At 35.8% G+C, this 23,032-nt stretch overlaps 1 protein-coding gene across 2 annotated transcripts in view; it reads right to left on the reverse strand.

The window, feature by feature from the left end:
* Positions 1 to 23,032, reverse strand: part of LOC145687995 (myophilin-like) — a 174,563-nt gene that overhangs the window by 22,597 nt on the left and 128,934 nt on the right. For both annotated transcript variants that reach the window (XM_081761649.1, XM_081761650.1), the window contains exons 2-3: positions 8,459 to 8,613; positions 349 to 415 (exon numbers count right to left, since the gene is read on the reverse strand). In XM_081761649.1, coding sequence (XP_081617775.1) covers positions 349 to 415; positions 8,459 to 8,613 — 222 coding nt within the window. The remainder of the gene's footprint in view (positions 1 to 348; positions 416 to 8,458; positions 8,614 to 23,032) is intronic.

The following is a 23,032-nucleotide window of genomic DNA, read 5'->3' on the forward strand; positions in this document are numbered from 1 at the left end:
GAGAAGGTGGAAAGCTGTATCAAACCAATGACTTGAGAAGTGCAAACAACTATCTATTCCTTTAGATTCATAACACTTACATCCTTCGATAAACTCAATAATATCTACAATCAAGGTGGCGGTAAGAAGCGCATGGTGAGAAGAGGGAATTCCTGGCATAAACAGGAGTCATCAGAGGATGTATTTTCCGTTTTATGGAGTGAGAAAGAAGCAATTATCGGCGCCACTGCCTGAAACATGTTTATGGAAATTCAGAGTGTATAAATGCTGAGTTTAACTTCTTTCTATCTTTACTACAATGATAGGCCATTTAAAGTTTTAAGATTCGTTTTCTGACTGGATGCTTACCTGTTTAAATGGAGCCTTCATTGTGTTAATCTTCTTTACTGCGCCAGGATGTAAAATGTTTATGAGTCTGAAATAAATTAAAAACATTTTAGAAAGTGTTACAAATTCAATACTTCTAGGTGGTGTTCTAAAAGATATACTAATAATAATCGACCAAACTTGACTATATATGCAGATGGTTATCAAAATAATAGAAAAACATGGAAAAAGTGCAAGTTACAGATTAACACAGCGCTGGGCACCTTTCGCCCTCAGAACATTTCTGATGCGACGTGGAATGAAGTCATAGGTCGTGAATCCTAGCAAGTAGAATAGTACACTTTTCCGCAAGCAGTACATCGCTGAGTTTCGTGAGAAAGTGTGGTGGCTGATGCCTACGCAAAATTGTGCCTCTAAAACGGACCATAGAAACAACATTAAAAAAAACATAAAAACAACAAAACATATGTTCAAAACATGATTTTAAACATATTTCAAAATCGCATAATAACGTATTTATTAAGACTTTTTTTTTTTTTTTTTTTTTTTTTTTGCTCTTACAACCGATCTTTTCATTTATTTTATTCTCGTTAACACTACACTTTGTTGGGTACAGAATATTTCAGTATCGATTAGTAATTCTCAACTTATTTCATATCACGATCTTTTTTTTTTCCACCCTCTTGCCAGTGACACTCGTAAGTACTTTCTTGTTTGTAATAAGCTTTTTAGGTAATTTTAAAATCTACCTACTATAGAGATTTCACACAATCTTCCAATATACATCATCATCTTTTTGTTTTCCTCAACCATAGGTTGGTGGGCAACGGAAAAACAAAAGTCCTCACCATCCTTGTGTATTGAGAACGGGTTGAGGGTCTGACACATCAGATGGTGCTATCAAGCATCATGGCGGATATTCAAATGCAAAGGGAGTCATGTTACATATTTTAAGGCTAGAATTTTACCAGAAACACAGTTGTGCGGTTATTTTAGCCCTAAAGCAAGTCATTTCGGAGTTTTCGCTTCTGAAAGAAAGTTTTCTAGTTATGCCTTTAGAGGCTAAGTTTGCGTTTCGTGGAGGAAGGTCAGATTTTTGCTGCAAAATTTGATGACTATTTCAGAACACTGATGCTAATAAAATTATTTTAAAATAATAAATTTTCGAAAAGTAATGTTTGAAGCACACTTCATGTTGTGCTAACTTTAGAATATTTTCTGCAAGCCTATGTAATTGGTTCTTTTTGAGTCAATAATTTATTGAAGAAAGGTAATATTTGAGGCCTTCAGAGCACAATGGATCCAAATCTTTTATCAATAAAGTTTAGTTTTGCTCAGCAAATGAATTCTATTTCAAAACGTAATATCTTCACAGTCAAGAGTCCAAAACAAATATAACTAAAACCATGCGAAAGGGCGTGGGATAGCTTTATATGACAGCTGCTAGACAGGGGCGTCAGTGGAACAGGACAGCAACCGCCCCATCCTCACTCTGGATTTCAGAATTTGGGGGCAGTAAGGCAGTTTCAGAAATATTTTGAGAAGCAAAGTCCAACAGAATAAGCTTGAGGTCCTTACACCGAAAAAAATACGGAGAACATACAGATGATTAAAACTGGAAAGTTGTTGAGGCCCAATTTCCAGAATTTTAAGCAGGCCCGAAACTCGAAGGTAGAGCCACCTTTGGAATCCTTGGGCCAAAAAATACACAAGAGAGCAATATAAGGTTACAGCTCCTTATTGCCAATGGAAATGGATTATAACTGTTCAAAATCCGTATTTATTCTGAGTAAGGCCTTCAAATTTTTTATGTTGGACTTCGCTCAGCAAAAGCTTTCTAAATCTCCATTACTGCCCCTAAAATCTGAAATTCAGGATAAGGGGCGGATGACTTCTAAACCAGTGTCGGATTGGCCAAGTTGAGGGTCCTTGGCGCGAGTACTTAAAGGCCCCCACCCACATTATAATATTATATAGTAGGAAATTTTACTGGCTCACGAAACCGTACTGATATGAGCAAGGGAGGCCAGGCCCCGAGAAGATTTCTTTCGGAAAGACAAACTTCTTAGACTTCAATATTTTTAGTTGGAAGACTAGAAAGTATTTTCTATCTCCAAAATTCGACCAAGGCCTACAGGTCTTTCACCTCGCGATCACGGTTGCCAAGTAGCCAACATGGCCAGTCCGGCACTGCTCTAAACGAACGCCCTCTAGCGGCAATTTTATAAAATTCTAGATTGCATCTTCTCATGTAGTTTTTTTCTTTCTTTCATCTCAGATTCGTGGTTGTGAAAATATGACATTTTCCGTCGGTGTATTCTTTTGGACACACCCTGAATTTTTAAACATAACTATGCATCATTAACTACGGTATTCGGAGCTTGACTTGTTAATCATTCCCACGCTGCAGCGTACACAATATAATGTTAATATCTTAAATTTTGGGCAAGGAGGGGGAAATTAGCCCTCCTTTCCCCTTTCCATCATCACCCTTGTCTATGAAATTCTAGTCCAAACCCCTTCACGTGGTTTTTGTTTCATTTTATTTCGTATCCTTAGCTACAAAGATTCTACATTTGCTGAGCAAAACTGAACCTTTCTGAAAATGGATCCCTTGTGCTCTGAACGCCCAACATTTAAAAATATTTTATAAAAACTGAGTTGGAGCCAAATTTCTCCTGCAGACAAAGTTTGTTCGAAACGCATAAAATTAGTTTGTTTAGTTTTATTTATTACAGTCTTGCATCAGTAGCAAGGCTATATGAGACAGGGCTTTTTTTGCTTAAAGTGAGATCCGAACCACTAATTTTAAATTTTACGTCGGATTGCAGTGAAAATCTATACAGCAAATTCCGACGTTTCGTGCCTCTACCCTCAAAATTTAAAGTTAAGAGACCGAAAACTGCGCCCCGTAGCGTAGTGCATACGTACGGAGAGACGAACAAACTGAGATCAAGTTGTCCCAGACACTGACGTTCGGCTCTGATGTTACAATAAGTATCACGCTTTAATGGTTAGTTACACGGGCATCTGCCATACTTGCGCTTTCTCGCCTGGTCCCTTCATACAAGCTATGCCAGGGTATAAATTTTTAAGAAAATTTAGAACTGAGGTGGGGAAGAGGGACGAAATAAAATTTTCATGATATAATGAAAAAGAAATTGATGGTACAAAATTAATTTTTACCTGAAGTTCCCAGTTGCATCTCAACCACATCACTGACGTTAGAATCGTCCGAAGTAATTTTTGGATCAACACTTTTACGGTTTGTTTGGGTTTCCAGTTCTTTTCAGAGCATTGCATTTTTCATTATTCTTCATTCTTTGAACTAAACCAACCATTTCTTTCTTACGCGCTTTGCAACGAGCTCGTATGATAGTTTCCTTATCTGATGGAGTTTGAGTTAAATTTGCTCCAAATGTCCTTTTTACTTCCCGCAAAACTCATGTTAAACGATTCCAAGTTGTGCGGAGACTGATAACCAACATGTATTGTATCAACGAATGCCTGCGATATTTTAATTCGAGAACCGCAATTTAGCAAATAAACTTTTGTTTGTTTTCTTAATACAATACAAAACTTGCTTCCATGATAATTATTTTATTTATTTTATAAAATCAGTTGTACACGTAGTCCAACCTTCGACTATGACACTTTCTCGCAAGTTAACCCAGAAGCATTTAAACAATACCATATACGTTAAAAATAAGGGGGAAAAAGATACAAAATAAATTGTAGATCACAACATTGAACTGCTGTAACCACGACAAATCAAAACATTCACATGGGAGGAAAATACTCTTCTGAATGGGGAACACTTGACAATTGTCTTTCTCTGGCAGATTTTTTTTTTTTTTTTTTACAAAAATAAAAAATATGTTTAAATCAAATCTTAAAAAAATACACGTGTTTAAAACAAAATGTTTGAAACATATACGAACTTTGTTTTAAACAAAATTAATTGTTTAAAACAAGTTTTAATCATTTGTTTTAAACATCTTGTTTTAAACAAAACAACCCTGCCACCAACTGATATCGGTATCAAAATGTTTACCATCCTCTTAGGTATTGATTAACACCAATATCTCTCTATGACTTGCCGTTCTCGTGATATTGGCCAAAATGGCCAATTTCTAGATATTTAAGCAGCCATATCTCGAGAACTGTCAGTCATAGAGAGATTATATTTTGCTAATTTTTGCGAGAAAGAGAAGAAGGTGCGGATAAAAAGATTTACATCTAGGAACAATGACACTTATCCTTCCCGCTCCATCTCTCCTTTTTAAGTTCGTTCTGGCAATGCTCTTCGAGCATTTTCAGCTGGTTTTTAATAAATCCATATCCGTCCGAGTACGCCTCATTGCGTCTCTTGAGGCCTTTGAAGTTGCCAGAATGCAATAGGTATTGTCACTGAGATTTAAGCAAACCCCCTGCAATGTCCATCAACCCGTAATACGTAACTTATCTACTGGTTACCTAACACCGTAGTTTCGGGCTGCAACAATGTTAATCTTACGGACTCAAAATTGCCCCTAAAGTGTTGAATAGAACAGTAACGACACAGTTTTTGAAAATTTGAATGAGAACTTCGTAACCTACACAAAATTTGGAATCGACCAGCAAAAACGGCATGTTTCTAGCAGTTGCGGCTTTCGAGATCTCATTGTCAAAAGGATTGGAGACAAACATATAAACCTAGCATTTTAATATACAGACTAGCTGAACCTCTCTACACAGCGCATCATTCGCATATGAGCATGAATTTCTTTGTTATTCCTCACATCTGTACATCTCCCTTTGCAGACACAAGTGAAAGACGTCTTGATTAAAAAAAGAGAAAAAAATCGGCAAGGAGTATCACAAAGGGGGGTTTCTATCGATTGTTTTTTCTCAACATCTTTCACCGTTTGTAAAATTTAAGCCTACTTCCTGTTGGAGTTTCTAAGTCCTGTATGACCAGTGTTTTCTTTCTTCTTACATGCAGTATGTATTAAGCAAATACGTCACATACATAATTATTATAATGACAGTTATATATGGTGTTCACTGGGCAAAACACTCCAAAAATAAAGATTCATCTTAGACTGGAGAAATGGTTATCCTCCCTTTTTCATATTATTTGGCCAGGAAACAAACGCCTCAGACATATTCAGCTCGTATATACAACAATGTGGTGTTGAAATGTATAATGCGTAGGATATGATGCTTTATTTTTTTTTTTTTTAATTTCAATACTTCCAGTGTAACCGTAAAAATGTAATAAAGAAATAATAGACATGTCTTTTAAATATTCAATTAGAACTGGACAATCCGGAAAATTTGCAATCGATCAGTGAAAACGTCATCTTTGTAGAGTCTGTAGTTTCCGAGATCTCATTGTCGAAAGGATTGGCCACAAACATATGAACATCCACAAACATAGTTTAAAAGAACTCCAAAGATGGCAGCACAATTCATTTGCATTGATTTTGGAGAAGGCTTATTAAAATACAAAGGCTTTGAACAATAGCTTTAAAACAAACTTTATTTAAAAAAATGTATTTAAATAATTATTTATTTGAAGTACACATACTTTAAAATATTGCCTTTGTTAAACGTAAAATCACAAATAACCGTAAGTCTAAGGATTGAAATCCAAAGTTAGAGAGGTTGGAGTTCAGGCGTTTTTATAGCTTTTTTTTAAATAGCATTTTAATAGATAGATAATGGATAGGTGGTAAAGCTTCTATATAGCATTATCTAACTAGGAAAGGACATGAACCTGTCAACGAGACTTCCTAATCAAATCTAGTCCATTCGATAAACATGAAGATATGTTCATGCACAAAAAATTAGGTGCCATGGACAATGGAGTAAGTCCCTGGGGCCCATTAACCTTGTTGGTATAAAGAAAATCGTCCAGAAATCTCTCCGATTATCTTTGGACCCCTCTGGAGTTGTCCCGGGTAAAAGCACGCAATCCAAACGTATCTCAAAAAAATGGTATAGGGGTAAGAAATGTGTGTACCAAGTTTTGTATTGATAGATGGAATAAATATGAGGGAAAGTTTGTATACCAATACACGATTTCCCCTCATATCTATTCTGTCTAACAATACAAAACTTGGTACACATATTTCTTATCCCCTATACTATTTTTTGAAGTATATTTGGATTGTGCCCTTTTACCCGGCACAACTCCAGAGGGGTCCAAAATTGATGGGAGGGATTTATGGAGGGAATTTCCCCGACATTCTCCCAATTTTTCCCGTTCAGCTACGTTATTGGTCCTAATACATAGCACTGCTAGAAAGCGTGTTTCATGCTGAAGAGAATGAACTATAAAGGAAAGAAAATTCCATCAATCATATGTATATAATTAATGGCATATCTCTGTGTAAACCAAATTCAGTTAAAGATTTAGGAGTAATTTTTGATTCAAAATTGACCTTCTCTCATCACATTGATGCAATCTCTAACGCTGCATTCAGAAACCTCGGTTTTATCTATAGAATGGGTAAAGAGTTTAGAAACGAGTCAACATTCATTAAACTTTATAATTTGTACGTAAGGTCCCGATTAGAATATGCGTGCGTTATTTGGACACCGAATGTAAATAAATACTTACAAGCGATAGAAAACATACAATTTAAATTTCTAAAAATGCTTACGTACAAGAAAACAGCTTTCTATCCCAAGCAGATTCCCTACGTGGACTTAGTAAGGAGTTTAAATTTCCTAACATTGACGAATCGACGAAAGATGTTTGATTTACTATTTTTATATAAAGTATTAAATAACAAAAATTGACTGTCCAGAGCTACTCACGAAAATATATCTGAGCGTTCCAACAGGCAGAACAAGACCAGGGAATACTGGTATATTTTTCTGTGAAAGGGCACGAACAAATATTCTCAGTAAATCTCCGCTGTGGAGAATGTGTGACTCCTACAATGAATTAAGTCATAAAACTGATGTATTAGATATATTCAGTACGTCAGAATATGTATTTAGAAACAAGATTATTACCGAGTACCTGACACTCGAAGTGCATTGATTAATTGTATGGGTAAAAGTATATATGTATATGTATGTATTATACGACACTATAATTAGGCATTAAGCCTGTTGTGTTGTTTTTCTAAATAAATAAATAAATAAATAAAAACATGACTTTCCAATGAACAGTGTTGATGCAATAGCCATTTCACTGCGAGTCTACGATTTTCTTTATATTAACAGAGTCAATGGGAACCAGGGACTCATCTAATTTTTTGCGCATAAGCATATCTTTTTTAGGTTTATCGAATGGACTAAGTTTGATTTAAAAAGTCCCATTAACGGATTCATGTCCTTTCCTTGTAAGTGCCGAGAAGTGGAACAAATGAGAGATTGAAAGTGGAAGTGACAAAACTACTTAAATGCAAGGATCTAAAATTCACATTTTTTGGTTCCAAACAATACGTCTGCTAGGTACGTAAAGACCGGTGTAAGTTTACTTTATTTTAATGCAAGTAAATTTACTTCCCTTACATATCTTTGATCTATTCGCTCTTTAAAGTTCCCTCTTTCAGAAATAAAGTTTATCTGAGCGGGACGCATTAGTGTCTATAATCTTCAAATACATTATGAATAATTAGGTTTCTCGTTCAGCAAGTCGCTATCGAACTTCAGATGTCTCCAGAACTGAGATAGTTCATGGTTGAATGAGCTTTCTCTTTCTTCCCAGTAACGCGTGGGGGAATTTTATAGTATAAAATAAAATCTTAGTGATAATTCTGTCTAGATCCACTAAAGTGTTTTAGTTTCTGTGGGATTAAACTTCAAACCTGCTATAGTGTTTGGCGAGGAAATAAACATCCATTTACCCGTGTTCATTTAAAATCTTGCAATAGAACGACTTTGATAAAGTACAGCGTTAAAATATAGCCTATCTGATTGATCTGAAGTTAGTATATTAAATCTGTAAAACCGATGCAGTGAGATACACTGTTTTTTTTATTCCTCCATCCAATGCAGTGCATGTACTGCAAGGTGCAATGTAATAAAACTGTTCCTTTACAACTGCTTCAGTTGCATCAAACAAAATCGCTATAAAAGACTTAGCTATGGATAAATTTCAGCAGATTATTTAAAATCTTTTGGTACTTACTCACATAAGGCAATGCCATCCTTCAACCCAGCCGCAAAATCTAATTGGTCTCTTATACCTTCCTCTGGTCGAGGGATTTCCATCCTTCTGCCTACCATTTCCTCTACCCACAATAAAGCTTCCTTCGCCCTTTCTAAGTTAAATTTGGCTTGTGACTGGAAGAAAAGAAAGAAAACAGTAATCAATAATTTCGGCATTGCTTCCAAATTGCTAGACATCCTACAACTTCAGGAAAATTTAATGTGCAATAAAATAAAATAAACAAAACTAATAATTGAACCAGTTCTTGTAGAGAGATCGTGCAAGCAAACACCTCATATAAATATCATTGGCATTAACTGGTAAAGAAGAAAAGGCAGTCTTGGGACCAATCACAAATTTATACGAGGATGGCATAAAAACTATTCTTTAGATTAAACATATTAATGTATGTAAAATGAAAAACTAAATCTTTCAGTTTAACGTCCCACGTTTATGCCCTTTAGGCTAAGGGAGGGATGATTAAAGCAAGTGAATGATGGAAGAAGTGGTGGAATGAGAAAGTGGGAGGAAACGGGAGTGCCTCGAGAAAACCCACGGACACGATGTAGTCCACCACAAACTTACTTGCTCGGGGATCGAACCATGGACCCCAAGCAGAAGAAGTAAGCTCTCTACCACTAAGCCACCGTGTCCCCATATTGATGTGTGCGATTGATCTCAAGAAAGCGTCTCTGGAAACTTAAATTACATTTCTTTCGTTTTAAAATCTATTGTATAATATACTAGCATATATTATCCCCTTCGCTGGGTTGAAATAAATAATTTAAATGCACATCTTTGTTTCCCATGTATTTTATTGCCATTTTTCTTACCTTTTTATATTTATATCTTATGATACGAAGCATATAACTTGTCACCAAGTTCCGAAGATCATATAATGTGATGTTGTAGACTGATAATAACTTACATTTTGTGCTGAAGTATGATATCCCCTTCCCCAATCCCCGACTTTTATGGCTGAATTTGCATCTATGCTGCATCGTATCAATGTTCATCTTACTGACCCCGAAAATTATGGATTCAACACTGGTGTTGCTCATTTTCGATCATTTTAATGTATGACACCCCTCCTCATCCCTCAAGTGTAAGGGCTGAAAATGGATTTAAACAGCATCAAAAGTGTCACTGTTCATTTCCTCGACCGCAAGAACTATACATTCAACACTAATATCGGTCATTTTTGATCATTTTTAAATTTCTCTCCCCCTCCCCTACATTGCATCGTTAAAGTGAATAGCCTAAAGTAATCCCTGTTCCTAAACTGGTATATGTAGAAAATTTGATTGAGATCGACCGGGTGGTTCAAGAGTGATGACTGCTCTTGTGATTTCATTTTTATTTTTTACATATATATCTCCCCCTCCCCTACGTTGATTCGTCAAAGTGAAACTATAAAAAAAATACCCGAGGCCCGACCCTCATATATGTTGAAATTTTGATCGAGATTGGTTGGGTGGTTCAAAAGTTTAGTTTTTTATTTTTTATTTTTTAGTTTTTATTTATACGCCCCCCTCCTCTCCACCTCCCCTAGGATCTACCGTTAAAGTGAAATTACAAAAATGTTTCCAGATCCGAACCTCATGTATCTTGAAAACTTGATAGAGATCGTTCGGATAGTTCAAAAGTTATTAAGTTACAAAAATAGTCACTTTTGATTTTATGTATCTCCCCGTCCTTCTTCTCCTCTACATTGCTTCGTCAAAGTTAAATCATAAAAACGATCTCAAGCCTGAATCTCATCTATGTTGAAAATTTGATCAAGATCGGTCGACTGGTTCAGTAGTTATTAAGTTTTATTTTTCTCACCCCTCAGTTCTGCCATCCAGTCCAAACTCGAACCTTATCCATGTTACAAATTTGGTCGAGATCGGTGGGTCGGTTCAGGAGATTTAGTCACAAATATAGTGATTTTATATATATAGATCAATAACTGTGCTCCGTTATTAATACGGAAGCATATAATTTAAAATTTATATTACTTTCCCCTGCGCAGGACCTTTTACTGCCCGCCGTCGTTCGTAGAGCTATAGTTATTGCAGCCTCAATTGAGTTGCGATCTTGATTTTTTTTTTTCTTCAAGCATCAAAGCCTTGCGTCTGTAATTCCAGTTCTTTCTCCACGCTTCATAGGTCTGGGAAATTTTGAGCTTTTCTCGCCATTTCAATTCAAATAAAGAAATTAGATATATTCTAATTCTTGTATTGTTCCCCCACCCACCCCTCTCACACGAATTGATTTATCATGTTCTAATGTTTTTTTTTTTAAATCAATAATTAAAGAAATGAGTCATTGTACAGTACACAGCAAGAAATGACGGTGTTAATATGCCTTTAATTTCAACACAGGTCAGTGGTCTACGCATGACTACTACTTTAGTGATTTATTTCAGCACCAGGGGTCCGATGTTTCGGGTAACACAGACCTAGTGTTACCGGTTTGACACAGCCGGTGTTAAATTAGACGATGGTGGTACTTTTGCTGTTGGAAAAAAACACTGAAGCGATGTTAAGGAATTGTAAGTGAATGAACGAAGGAACGTGGAAAAAGGACCACCATCATTGTGTTATTTCAATACATGCCCTGTGTTGTTAACAACACTCTATAGCTACCATGCTGAATTCAACTTGCAGTACTACTACTACTACTACTACTACTACTACTACTACTAATAATAATAATAATAATAATAATAATAATAATAATAATAATAATAATAATAATAATAATAATAATAATAATGGCCATCGGTGATCCGCCAAACTTTTTTTTTTCAAAGAACAATGAGTCAGCAAAACCATCATAGCTCATTGTAAATCCTGTGCACATTCATACTATAATTTTAGCGTGCATTTCGCCTTGCAGTTATACGTAATAAATATCTAACAAGTAAACCTTACGTTTGGGTGAATCGAGTTGCTGACTGAGACACATATGAGAAAGTAGTACTAAATGTGGTCAGTATTTCAGTGAAGTTATAGGTGCGAAGCTCCAGGGGTTTAGGAGATACAGCTACCAGAACATCACATGGAAGTACAGAATAGACTTCATACAGTTGGAGGTAAAAGCCCTGTAAGACCTCTTGTAACGACAAAAGGCGAATAACAAATATATGGGTACATATTAGGACTAGGGGGAAGTTATATAGTAAGGGTATACCTGACGGCGGCCATCTTGAAATCCGCCATTTTGAATTAAGGTTAAGTTTTTAAAATAGGAATAGGGTCATGTGATACATGATTTAAGACTCAAATTTAATCAGGAGAACAATGGTGACGTTAATTTTGATTTACGCGCAATTGGTAAAAAGTTATAGGGAAATTAAATATTGTTGCAGCATATGTATTAGTCCTTTACTCCATCTTGTAAAGTTTGAGTTAATGATAATAATTAAATAAAAAGCAGGTGGACAAATATTAGATCTATGGTAAGAGTTGCCTTGATGGCGGCCATGTTCAAATCCGCCATTTTGAATTAGACAAAAGTTTTAAACAAAACGCATAATATTGACACCTTATTAATTTTACCATAAATCCAACGGTATAACCATTTTTGCTCATCAAACAACTAACATTGTAACGCCACCATTGTATTTCTGATTAACTTCTAGCCCGAAGTCATCTATTGCATTACTCTATTCCCATTTAATTTTGTGCTGGTTAATGATAAAGCAAAAATGGTTATATCGTTGGATTTTTGATAAAATTTGCTATTAATAAGGTGTCACTGTTATGCGTTTTGGTAAAAACTTTTGTGTGATTCAAAATGGCGGATTTGAACATGGCCGCCGTCAAGGCAATAGGCCATGTCTTACCATAGACCTAATATTTATCCACCCGCTTTTTATTTAATTATTATCATTAACACAAACTTTACAAGATGGAGTAAAGGACTAATACATATGCTGCAACAATATTTAATTTCCCTGTAACTTTTTACCAATTGCGCGTAAATCAAAATTAACGTCACCATTGTTCTCCTGATTAAATTTGAGTCTTAAATCATGTATCACATGACCCTATTCCTATTTTAAAAACTTAACCTTAATTCAAAATGGCGGATTTCAAGATGGCCGCCGTCAGGTATACCCTTACTATATAACTTCCCCCTAGTCCTAATATGTACCCATATATTTGTTATTCGCCTTTTGTCGTTACAAGAGGTCTTACAGGGCTTTTACCTCCAACTGTATGAAGACTATTCTGTACTTCCATGTGATGTTCTGGTGGCTGTATCTCCTAAACCCCTGGAGCTTCGCACCTATAACTTCACTGAAATACTGACCACATTTAGTACTACTTTCTCATATGTGTCTCAGTCAGCAACTCGATTCACCCAAACGTAAGGTTTACTTGTAAGTAACTGATATTGAAAATTTGTATTATTTGTATAGAGCACTGGAGTCTCTGTCATGCAAAATTTGGGGGGGAGGGCATTAAAGAAAGTGATTAAGTAGTATCTAGCCCAACCTGTTTATTATCTTCGGTTCCACTTGTTACCTTTCTGTTTACCTTCACTCACCCCCTGAGACATATCAAGAACTCTGTTATAATAGTTTCAGAACCTGAATATTATATTCCAAATAAACGTAATTAAATATTATTTATGTTATTCTGTCGTTAGTAAATAAATTAGAATATAAAATTGAATATTTTGTACTTCAAAATATTGAGGCACCCGCCCCCTCATCCTCCCGCCTGAGAGGCAGTGTGGCTACGTGCATGTAATTTGAAAGTACTCACCAACTACCTCTATAAAAATTATTGCGGAAGTACCGGAGGATTCTTAAACATGGATATTTGTATAGGGCACATACTAGTTTCTAAATGAAGTCAGGATCCGACTATGATACGTCCCATTGTATTGGAGTTATGGACCTTTAGACTATTTTTTCAAGTTTACGGCAGCCTATAACTCCGAAATGACAGATTCCTACATCCAGGTTGGTCTATACTTTTCGTCTTACCTTGGTGTCAGGAATCACCTCCCAAACGTTGTCAGTGTTGTCTTGAAACACCCTGTATGTCCAATCACACACCAAGTTCTCAGTGGACGTAAAAATCATAATAGTATTACAGTAACTTTATATCTCAAACCATTATGGAGATACGATAAAGATTGGTAAACATGGTAACACTGCTTAAAATCACGTAGTTGCAAGAACTTTATTGTAATTACAGGTTTCACATTTCAAATTGCATGTTGCAATGCTGTTGTAAAAAGCAAATCGAACGTGACTCCGTTTTTGGAATGAACAAAACCTAAGTGTGGAGTCCCACTCAACGAAGGACCGCAAAGTGTTAATAATCAATTGCACCTCTTTCCTCCTTAGGGGTGGAATTTTTGAAAATTTAGTTGTTGACTCTTATTCAATTGTTTTTAGTTGAGTTTAAATGCCAACTTTCATACCTCAAACTTAAGTGAACTCTTATATTTGGCATTTTCTGAGTAAATAGTAAGAAATTTTAATATTGCAGATAATGCAATCCTTTCCACACTTACGACCAGAATTTTCGAACTTGCTTAAATGAGTTCCAGTGTTTAGTTGAGAGTTAAAATGCTGAATTTCATACCTCACATTTAGGTGAATTTTTAGATTTGGCATTTTTTTGATAAATGGCGGGAAATTTTAATAGAAACTGTCCCCTTTAGGTACAGAACTTTAAAAAGCTTTGAAAAACATGATGAGTTAATTTTAATGGTAAGTTTATATGCCGTGTTTAATCTTCATCGCCTTAGGGACTCGTGAAATACACTCTTCTTGTCCTTCCCCCCAAAAATAAACACCTTTACCCCCTTTCCCAGGATACGTATTTTCAAAAATCCTTCCCTATCCTCTGCTTCCGTTAGAAAAGGGGTATTCAGTTTACGTTTCACGTTTCCATTTATATTATTACGACCTGAGCGATGATGAGCGAACAGTGTAACTTTACTTTAGAAATCCAAAGAAGTGGTTTTAATTGACGACAAAGAATACACATTGTATATTCTTCTTTCGCAATTAGGTTTTCTCTGTATACACTGAAACAACTTAGTAATTTTATCGTTAGATAGGAAACAGATAGCAGAAGTAATCTTTCAACATACAATATTTTAACTCTTGTAATGTGTGATTTGTTTAATTGATAATCCAGTGGTGAATGATTCCGTCAAAACGAAACCCGCTATTTGCTGTTATTTGTCATGGCTTTGTAAGCATAATGTTACTACTGCTGTACTTTTTACATTCACCTGATCAAACAAATAATAATTATCTGTTATTACTAGCCTTGTACGGTCAGCATTCCTGATGAAGTGTGCATTTCCGACTGTAATCGATCCATACAGAATATATGCAAATAATTGCTTACGAGACATTACGATAAAATGCAAATAAATAGTCAGTGTCTTTGACCTTTTCACCTTTCAATTTAAAACAGTTCACTGCACAAGACTTCAATCGTTAGAAAGGAAGTCCTCTGTCAAGATGCAGATGGCCCAATGTTCAATAACGATCTGCTTACTTATTGCTAAACACAATTTACACGAAAATGATATCACTCTAAAACATTAATTGACATATACGCAGTGGTCGAAGTGAAGCGGTATACCATACCGCCTCTGGTTTTTCAGTGACAAAGGCATACCATACCGTCTCTGGTTTCTCAGTGATGAAGACATACCGTCACCGGAAAGTGAATACTAATATATCTTTAATAAATCCATTTGTATACGAAGTGATTGACGAATAGCTTTGCACGTCAAAAATTTTATTTATTCTATAGAAATAATTTCTAAGTTGGCAATACCAACGTTTTTGTTTTCTTTTTCCTACTTTTTGCTTTCAAAATGATGTGTCTACAAATAAATTTACCGTTTACAGATTGTACATTTACATACATAAGGAAACCATTTACAAATTGTTAATATAAAAACTCGATTTTAGAGCATTTTCGTGTATAATTCTGTATAATACAAGATAAGAGGATATTTTTTATATTTCTCAGAAAGTTGTACCGGGGGACACAATCTCTCCATGATCCCCCGCCCGTATCTACGAAAAAGTTCTTCTATGGTTTTGAGTCATTGTGTAGATAGCAATGCGATTTCTTAGAAAACATACCCTCACAGTATTTCAAGATTTAGATAGCTGGTATGTCGGGTCAAAATAGTAATAAAAACATACCGCTTCTGCTTTTTTTCCACTTCAAACACTGCATATACGTATATCATATACTCTCGTGTAATGTTCACACCTGTTTATCCAAAATTTCAAGTAAAATTTCAAGGTGCAGACATTACGCAGGTTTTTCAGTTTGCAAGTTGATTGCCAGTAGTTGAACCGTGTCTGAAGCAAATGAAAGGTGTTCAGAAAGCAAATGAAAATATCACGGTTAAATACTCGTATATACAATACTTACACAGATTTGGGTTGTTTCTTTCGTAATCGTTAGTTAATGTGTTTCTTTATTAGAATTACATAGAAAAGGATTACCATTGTCACAACAACAACTCTGGACAGTGGCGCAATCACATAATTAGTACCTAACATTATTATTATGTAATGATTATAATATATTGTAGATAAAAATCTTTATTTTGGAGCTAGCGTAATTATTTTAATGGCCATATGGTTAGCATACACGCCTTTGGCGTGGGAGACCCGGGTCTGATGCGACAGCTCATATGCTTCGGATCGCACGTTGTGGCAACGCGTAGTGTAGTTGCTGACGTCCTCGCCTTCGGTGAGAGCGGTCCCGTGTTCGATTCCGGTGGAAACTAAGACTGACAGACGACGAGAAACTTGAGTTGATAAAGGAAGTGAGATAGGCAACAAAGAACATCGACGCAGGAGTCAATGGTTTTTAAAGATACATCACTTGTGAATCTATGACAACTCGTACACTGGTTAACTTATCTCTGCACCTTTATTCCGCCTTGCCCTTTCTCCTCCTCCTCTCACCCCACTTCTCTCTGTCGATGCTCCGAATACAAAATTGTGATTCGACGTCATAAATTGGACAGCTGGAAAGAGTTGAACTCTTCTTTGACTCTGAGATAAACTGACGAAGTGTCATGTTACATTACAACAATACTTGTATTTCATTATTCTTTATTATATCTTTATTTGTATTTGTGGGCTACACAAGCTGCTCTAGAAAGGAAGAAGATTACGAAACAAAAAGAAGATATAGACGTAGTTGTCATAGCAACAAAGAAAATATTATATATATATATATATATATATATATATATATATATATATGTAAAGGATCCATCTTGTGTACACTGCATGTAAAATTTTTAAATAGTGTAAAAGTTTAACGTGTCACATACTATAATAAAAGGTAATATCATGATGTCGTGTGTAAATGGATTTTATTAAATCAGTAGCCTTAGTTATATATAAATATATGAACTGGTGATTTCGTCGTTAACAATTTGGTGGTCCTCGCCGCAGGATTGTCGTCATAACACGATAAATACAATTCTTTGTTTAACGCCCACTTTCAGTGTCGGCGCTGTATATGACAGCATTTTCTCAATAAAGTGGGATCTGAACCTCCAGGTGTGTTGGTATCCGAACATCACAGCCATCTATATACAGGGCATACAAAAAATCCGGGGCTATAAGGCAACTCTTAAGAGGAAACACGGGTAAGATGCCTTATATTAAGTGACAAAAACAATGTTACCAGTTCAGCAGACTGTTCGAATGGAACGTAATGACATGCAAAAATCACAAGAGGTACGTACACAATGTTGTCTGAGACTTCAAATCAGTTTCCCAATAATACTGTATTGTTGATATGGTCAGAGCTAAAGCTGGAATACCCATTCTTTACATGGGTCAGATAAACTATCTATGTAAACAAACTTAACAACGAAAGGAAAAAAATATCTATCATTTTCTACTACTTTTACATATCCCGGTAAACGTCCCCTGAGACTCCTGGTTCGAATTAAAAAAAAAAAAAAAACGCCTCTGGCCTCCAGCCGATGATGATTGGAAGTTAATGCGATTGGAGTTTCACCATTGATGTCAGCGACCATCTGTTTCCAATAACTTTCCTCCTCATTTTTTTCTGTATTCTTACTCATTAACTGAGTTAAGCTGGACCTTTGATACGCGTATATTACAGTTTGAACAGTTATTTCAACGCTTTTATGCGTTTTCAGTTTTAAGTGAGTAAGTATTCTGTGTCTTAGTAATGGAATCCACCTTTTTCTTAATGTTTGGAGGGCATGTGATAGAGCACTAATCTCTGGTACGTCTGAGCGTGTGGTGGACATCATGGTCTCCGTGGGTTTCTCAGGGTTCTTCCAATGCAATTTCCCAACTGAGCTCCCTCAAGGCTATATGGTTAGCGTTTGCGTCTTTGACGTGGGAAACGTGGATTCAATACCCAGTAAGAAGCTCAAGTATTTCGGATTCCACATTACGTTGTAGGTTCTCGTCTCTCATAATCTTGATCGACAAACCACAATGCACCACCACTATCATTCCATCACTTCTTTAATTATCAGTAATTTTCATTAAGCATCCGTCTCTTTAACTTACAGGATATAATCATGGTACTTTAGCTAGAAATTTCGTTTTCTTCCAAAGGTTCATATACTGTACAAGGAACTTCCACGCAGCAGTTGAATAACAGTAGCAATTGGATAGTAGTGTGACAGATCTAAGATAACGAGTAGGAATCTCACGTACACAGCACACGAAGGAGTTAAGTTTGTGTGGCGTGCGATTTTCTCAATCAACATTGGAACTGAAAGTGGCAGATTTCAAGCACTTCCGGTTTTAATAGGGACTAGCTGAGGACTCCGCCTCCAGACCCCTAACCTATGCTCAGCCTATGGTCTCGCACCTTCTAAACCCACAATTCCATTGAATTTCAAGCTTCTTTTGTATTTCAACTACCTAAAATATAAGATTTTGTATCCCAAGAAAACACCCATTTAAATAACATGGAGAATTCATTCATCGCTCCTTTAGACCCTCAAAAAAATTTAAAATATTATATTTTGGCAATTTTCCTGAGTTAGTTCCAAAAAGCTACAATCATGCCAAATTTAATCATTGTAGCACTAGAGGAAGTGTCCTAATTTTGAGGTGTAGAACATGTTCCATATAAATAACATGGGAAAGATTCTTCACTTCTCCATAAAACTACTCTAAAATTGGAGACTTTTATTTTTAGTGATTTTGTTAAATAACTCTACAGAACACAAAAAGCGCACAAACGTACCGAATTTCAAGTTGTTACTCCAATTCCAACTACCTAAAACATGAGATTATAGATAATAAAAAAGGCCAATTAATTACATAGGGAGTTTTTTTCCTCCGTTCTTTAGATCCCCTAACTATTAAAAATATTCATTTTGGGCAATTTTCCTGTGGGTTAGATCCAGAAAATTGCAATCATGCCAAGTTCCACGTCAACCAAAGGTACTCCTTATTTTATGTCAGTGAGTTCATGTAGTTTTATGTATAGTTAGGATAGGATATTAGAGTTGAGATGAATGTATTCTTGCGACGCTTAACTGATAGCAGTAAAACGTTTCTCCTATCTATTGACGTCTTCATTCTATAATGATCAAGCTTGAAAATTGAAAATGGTTGATTTCAACGACTTCCGGTAGATGGAACACTTCCATTAACGAACTCAATTCCTAATGTTTCATCCTCTACAACTTAGCAAAAATTGATGGCGATTCATCAAGTAGTTCTTTAGATTTATTTACTTACTTAACAATCACCAGATACAGCTCAGAGGCCATTTTACACTGGATATATAAACAACAACAATAATAAAGGAAAGGATTTGGGAAGGTATTGGCCACCCGACATTTTCCTGGTACGATTAAGGAAAACCCTAGAAAACCCCAATCAGGATGGTCGGCAGCGGGAATCAAACCCACGACCTCCCGAATGCAAAGCCAACGCTCTACCACTTCAGCTACTTTGCTCGGTTTATGTTGTCTTCCGGACAGGCGTAGACGAACAGACAGAGTAAATATATAAAGAGGTTTTGGTAAACCAAATTCCTTTAAAAATTATAAATTCATGTATTTATCAATTTCCCTACGTGGAAGTTTTAGATTAGAAACTAAATTGGAAAAAGAAAATTTTACTCAGTGCAATAGCACAATTAGCTTACATCTTACGTCCACCTGTAGCGAAATACCTCTTGGCCCCGAACTTGTACCCTACGAATATATTAAATATTCGTCTCATTACAGTTAACATCTATTTTGGCTTACAAATTAAAAAAAAAAAAAAAAACTATACAAAATCTACATTCGGCTTACTTTTAGTCTAAAGCAACAAAAAGGACATATTAGAAATACTGAATACTAAAAATGTTCCAAGGATACCAAAACGGAGTACTCTGCCTTTGATAAGTTTCTACATGAAATGATCTCAATATTTACATTGTAAGCACACACAATGATCATAGTTATTCTTATGTAATATAATAATAGTTTTTATTATACATGAAAAATACACACTCAAACCAACAACGAGAGGGATGTTTTCTGTAGCAGAGTCGAGAGCGCGGAATGCATTACCCAAAACAATAAGATACTGTCGGTCATAAAATGTGCTCATCGATACGGTAAAATTGTTCCTGTTAAAACACCAGCAACCAGCCTCTACCACTCATATGTACTTGTGTGATACTAGATAAAATAGTTTTTTAGCTGTACATCTTCTTCATCCTCTCTCTCTATGTGATGAACTGTGTCTCATCTCTTCCAAAGCTATTAAGAACTCGCTAGTGGGCTTTTTGAAATTATGCCGCTAATATGTCCGTTACACAGTGGTGCCCACCCACCCCCCCTCATGTCCATGACGCACCCCCCCTCAATTGTCTATCCGTAGGTGTTCTTCCATGAAAAAAACTTTTCGATTAATTTTTACACCCCCTCAAACATATTTATATAGATTTTTAACCCCCCCAAATATTTTAATGACGCAGTTTGCGTCATAGCCCCCCCTTGTGGGCACCCCTGCGTTACCCCACGGAATAAATTTTGAAGGATTTTTTTTTTTTCAGTAGATAGCTAAAGCAATTATCTCGGTGGAGTTCATTATTGGAGTCAATCTTTTAACCCCTTCAGTGCGTAATTTTCAGATGCGAACCACTGTAAAAAGTAGTTTTTTTTTTTTTTTTTTTTGAAAACTTTGGATGTTGATTCTAAATCTGTTTCAAAATCACTTACGTCAGAATCACTAATTAATAACTCTTCCTCGATGTCAGCATCGTTGAAATATCATTTTGAACCCATTACTGTGCTGTCTGCTCTCAAACAAAAACAAAGAACGAAAACTGTATTTGACGAAGCCCAAACTCTATTTTAAATTTCTTTCTTTTTCCTCTTCTTCTTTTAATTAAGCAACAATTGAAACCAGCTGAGAGCAAACTCGCTAAATATTGTCAGGATAACATTACTCATAATATGGGCAAGTATATTCGCCATACGCAATACAAAATAGCCAAAGCAAAATGAAAGCGTGTATATACGCCATTCGCACAGCAGGTGCGTTTTGAAGATACGAGTTAACTCGCCACCCACACAAAAGGAGTTAACATCTGGACGGCTTAATTATTTTGTAATACTGTATATTTATATTTTATTGTACATCGATATTCAATGAGATGTAATCCTTGTACTCTTACTAAGTTTAGCTTTAGTTACTTTTTCCGACAAGGATTAGATGTTAGAACATCTTTGGATGAAAACTCGTCTGCTTCACTAGGCACATGAATCTTTACGAAATGAAATCTTTTAACGTCCTATCCCTTATACCCTTTAAGGCTAGAAGAGACGAATGATAAATCAAAGTGAGTGATTATGAAAGAAATAATACAAGCAGAATGTGGGAGGAAACGGGAAAACTGCGAGAAATCCCGTGGACATTTTGCTGTTCACCACGAATTCACATGGTATGCGAGGGGACCAGGAATTCCTACGAAGTATATCAGTGACGTCCCAGAATTAAAACACCATGCCTCCACATTCGAATATGAATTCCTGACGGTAGTTCAACATAATTCTTACAATACTAGCTGAACCTGCGCTCTCTACACAGCGCATCATTCACATGTGAGCATGAATCTCCTTGTTATTCCTCACATCTGTACATGTCCCCTTACGTCAAGTGAAAGAAGTCTTAATTAAAAAAAAAAAAAAAAAATCGGCAAGAGATACGTAAAGGGGAAATTCTTTCGATTACTTTTTCAATATCTCGCACCGTTTGCAAGATATTGGGCCTACTTCCGCTTGGAGTTTTTAATTCATGTATGGTCAGCGTTTTCTTTCTTCTTGCATGCAGTATGTAATAAGCAAATACATTACACATACAATAAATTATAATGCCAGTGATATATGGTGTTCATTGGGCAAAACACCCCAAACAATAAAAATTCAACTTAGACTGGAGATATGGTTGTTCTTCGATTTTCATTTTAATTTAGCCATGAAACAAACGCCTGAGAGATATGCAACTCATGTATACAATCATGTGGTGTTGGAGTGTATAATGCGTAGCATGATGCTTTAGTTAGTTTTTTTTTTTTTTAATTTCAACACTTCCAGTGTAACCGTAAAAAGTAATAAAGTAAAACTGGCCATGTGTTTTAAATATTCAGTTAGACCTGGACAATCTACGCAAAATTTGCAATCAATCAGTGAAAACGTCATCTTTCTAGAGCCTGTAGTTTCCGAGATCTCATTGTCGAAAGGATTGGCCACAAACGTATAAACGTCCAGAAACATATAGTCTAAAAGAACTCCACAGATGGCATTATTATTATTATTTATTTGCACTAGTTGAACCTGCGCTCTCTACACAGTGCATCATTCGCATATGAGCATGAACATCCTTGCCGTTCCTCACATCTGTACATGTCTCTTTACAAAAGTTAAAGACGTCGTGATAAAAATCGGCAAATCATACTATGAAGGGGAGATTTTTTTTCGATTATTTTTTCAATATCTCGGACCGTTTGTAAGATTTGAACCTACTTCCTGTTGAAGTTTCTAATTCATGTATGACAAGTGTATTCTTACTTCTTGCATGCAGTATGTAATAAGCAAATACATTACATACATTATTAATTATAATGTCAGTTATATATGGTGTTCATTGGACAAAACACTCCAAAAACAAAGATTCATCTTACACTGGAGAAATGATTATCCTTCCTTTTTCGTTATTATTTGGCCATGAAACAAACACCTGAGACATATACAACCCCAATATACAAATACGTGGTGTTGGAATGTATAATGCGTAGGATATGAGGTTTTGGGTTTTTGTTTTTAATTTCAACACTTCCAGTATACCCGTAAAAATGTAATACAGAAATAATGGCCACGTTTTTTAAATATTCAATTAGAACTGGATAATTTACGCAAAATTCGCAATCGATCAGTGAAAACGTGATCTTTCTAGAGCCTGTAGTTTCCGAGATCTCATTGTCGAAAGGATTGGCCACAAACATAAACGTCCACAAACATATAGTCTAAAAGAACTCTAAAGATGGC

This window comes from Thermobia domestica, chromosome 6, assembly GCF_964235325.1.
Source record: "Thermobia domestica chromosome 6, izTheDome1.hap1.1, whole genome shotgun sequence".
Taxonomy (NCBI): Eukaryota; Metazoa; Arthropoda; class Insecta; order Zygentoma; family Lepismatidae; genus Thermobia; species Thermobia domestica.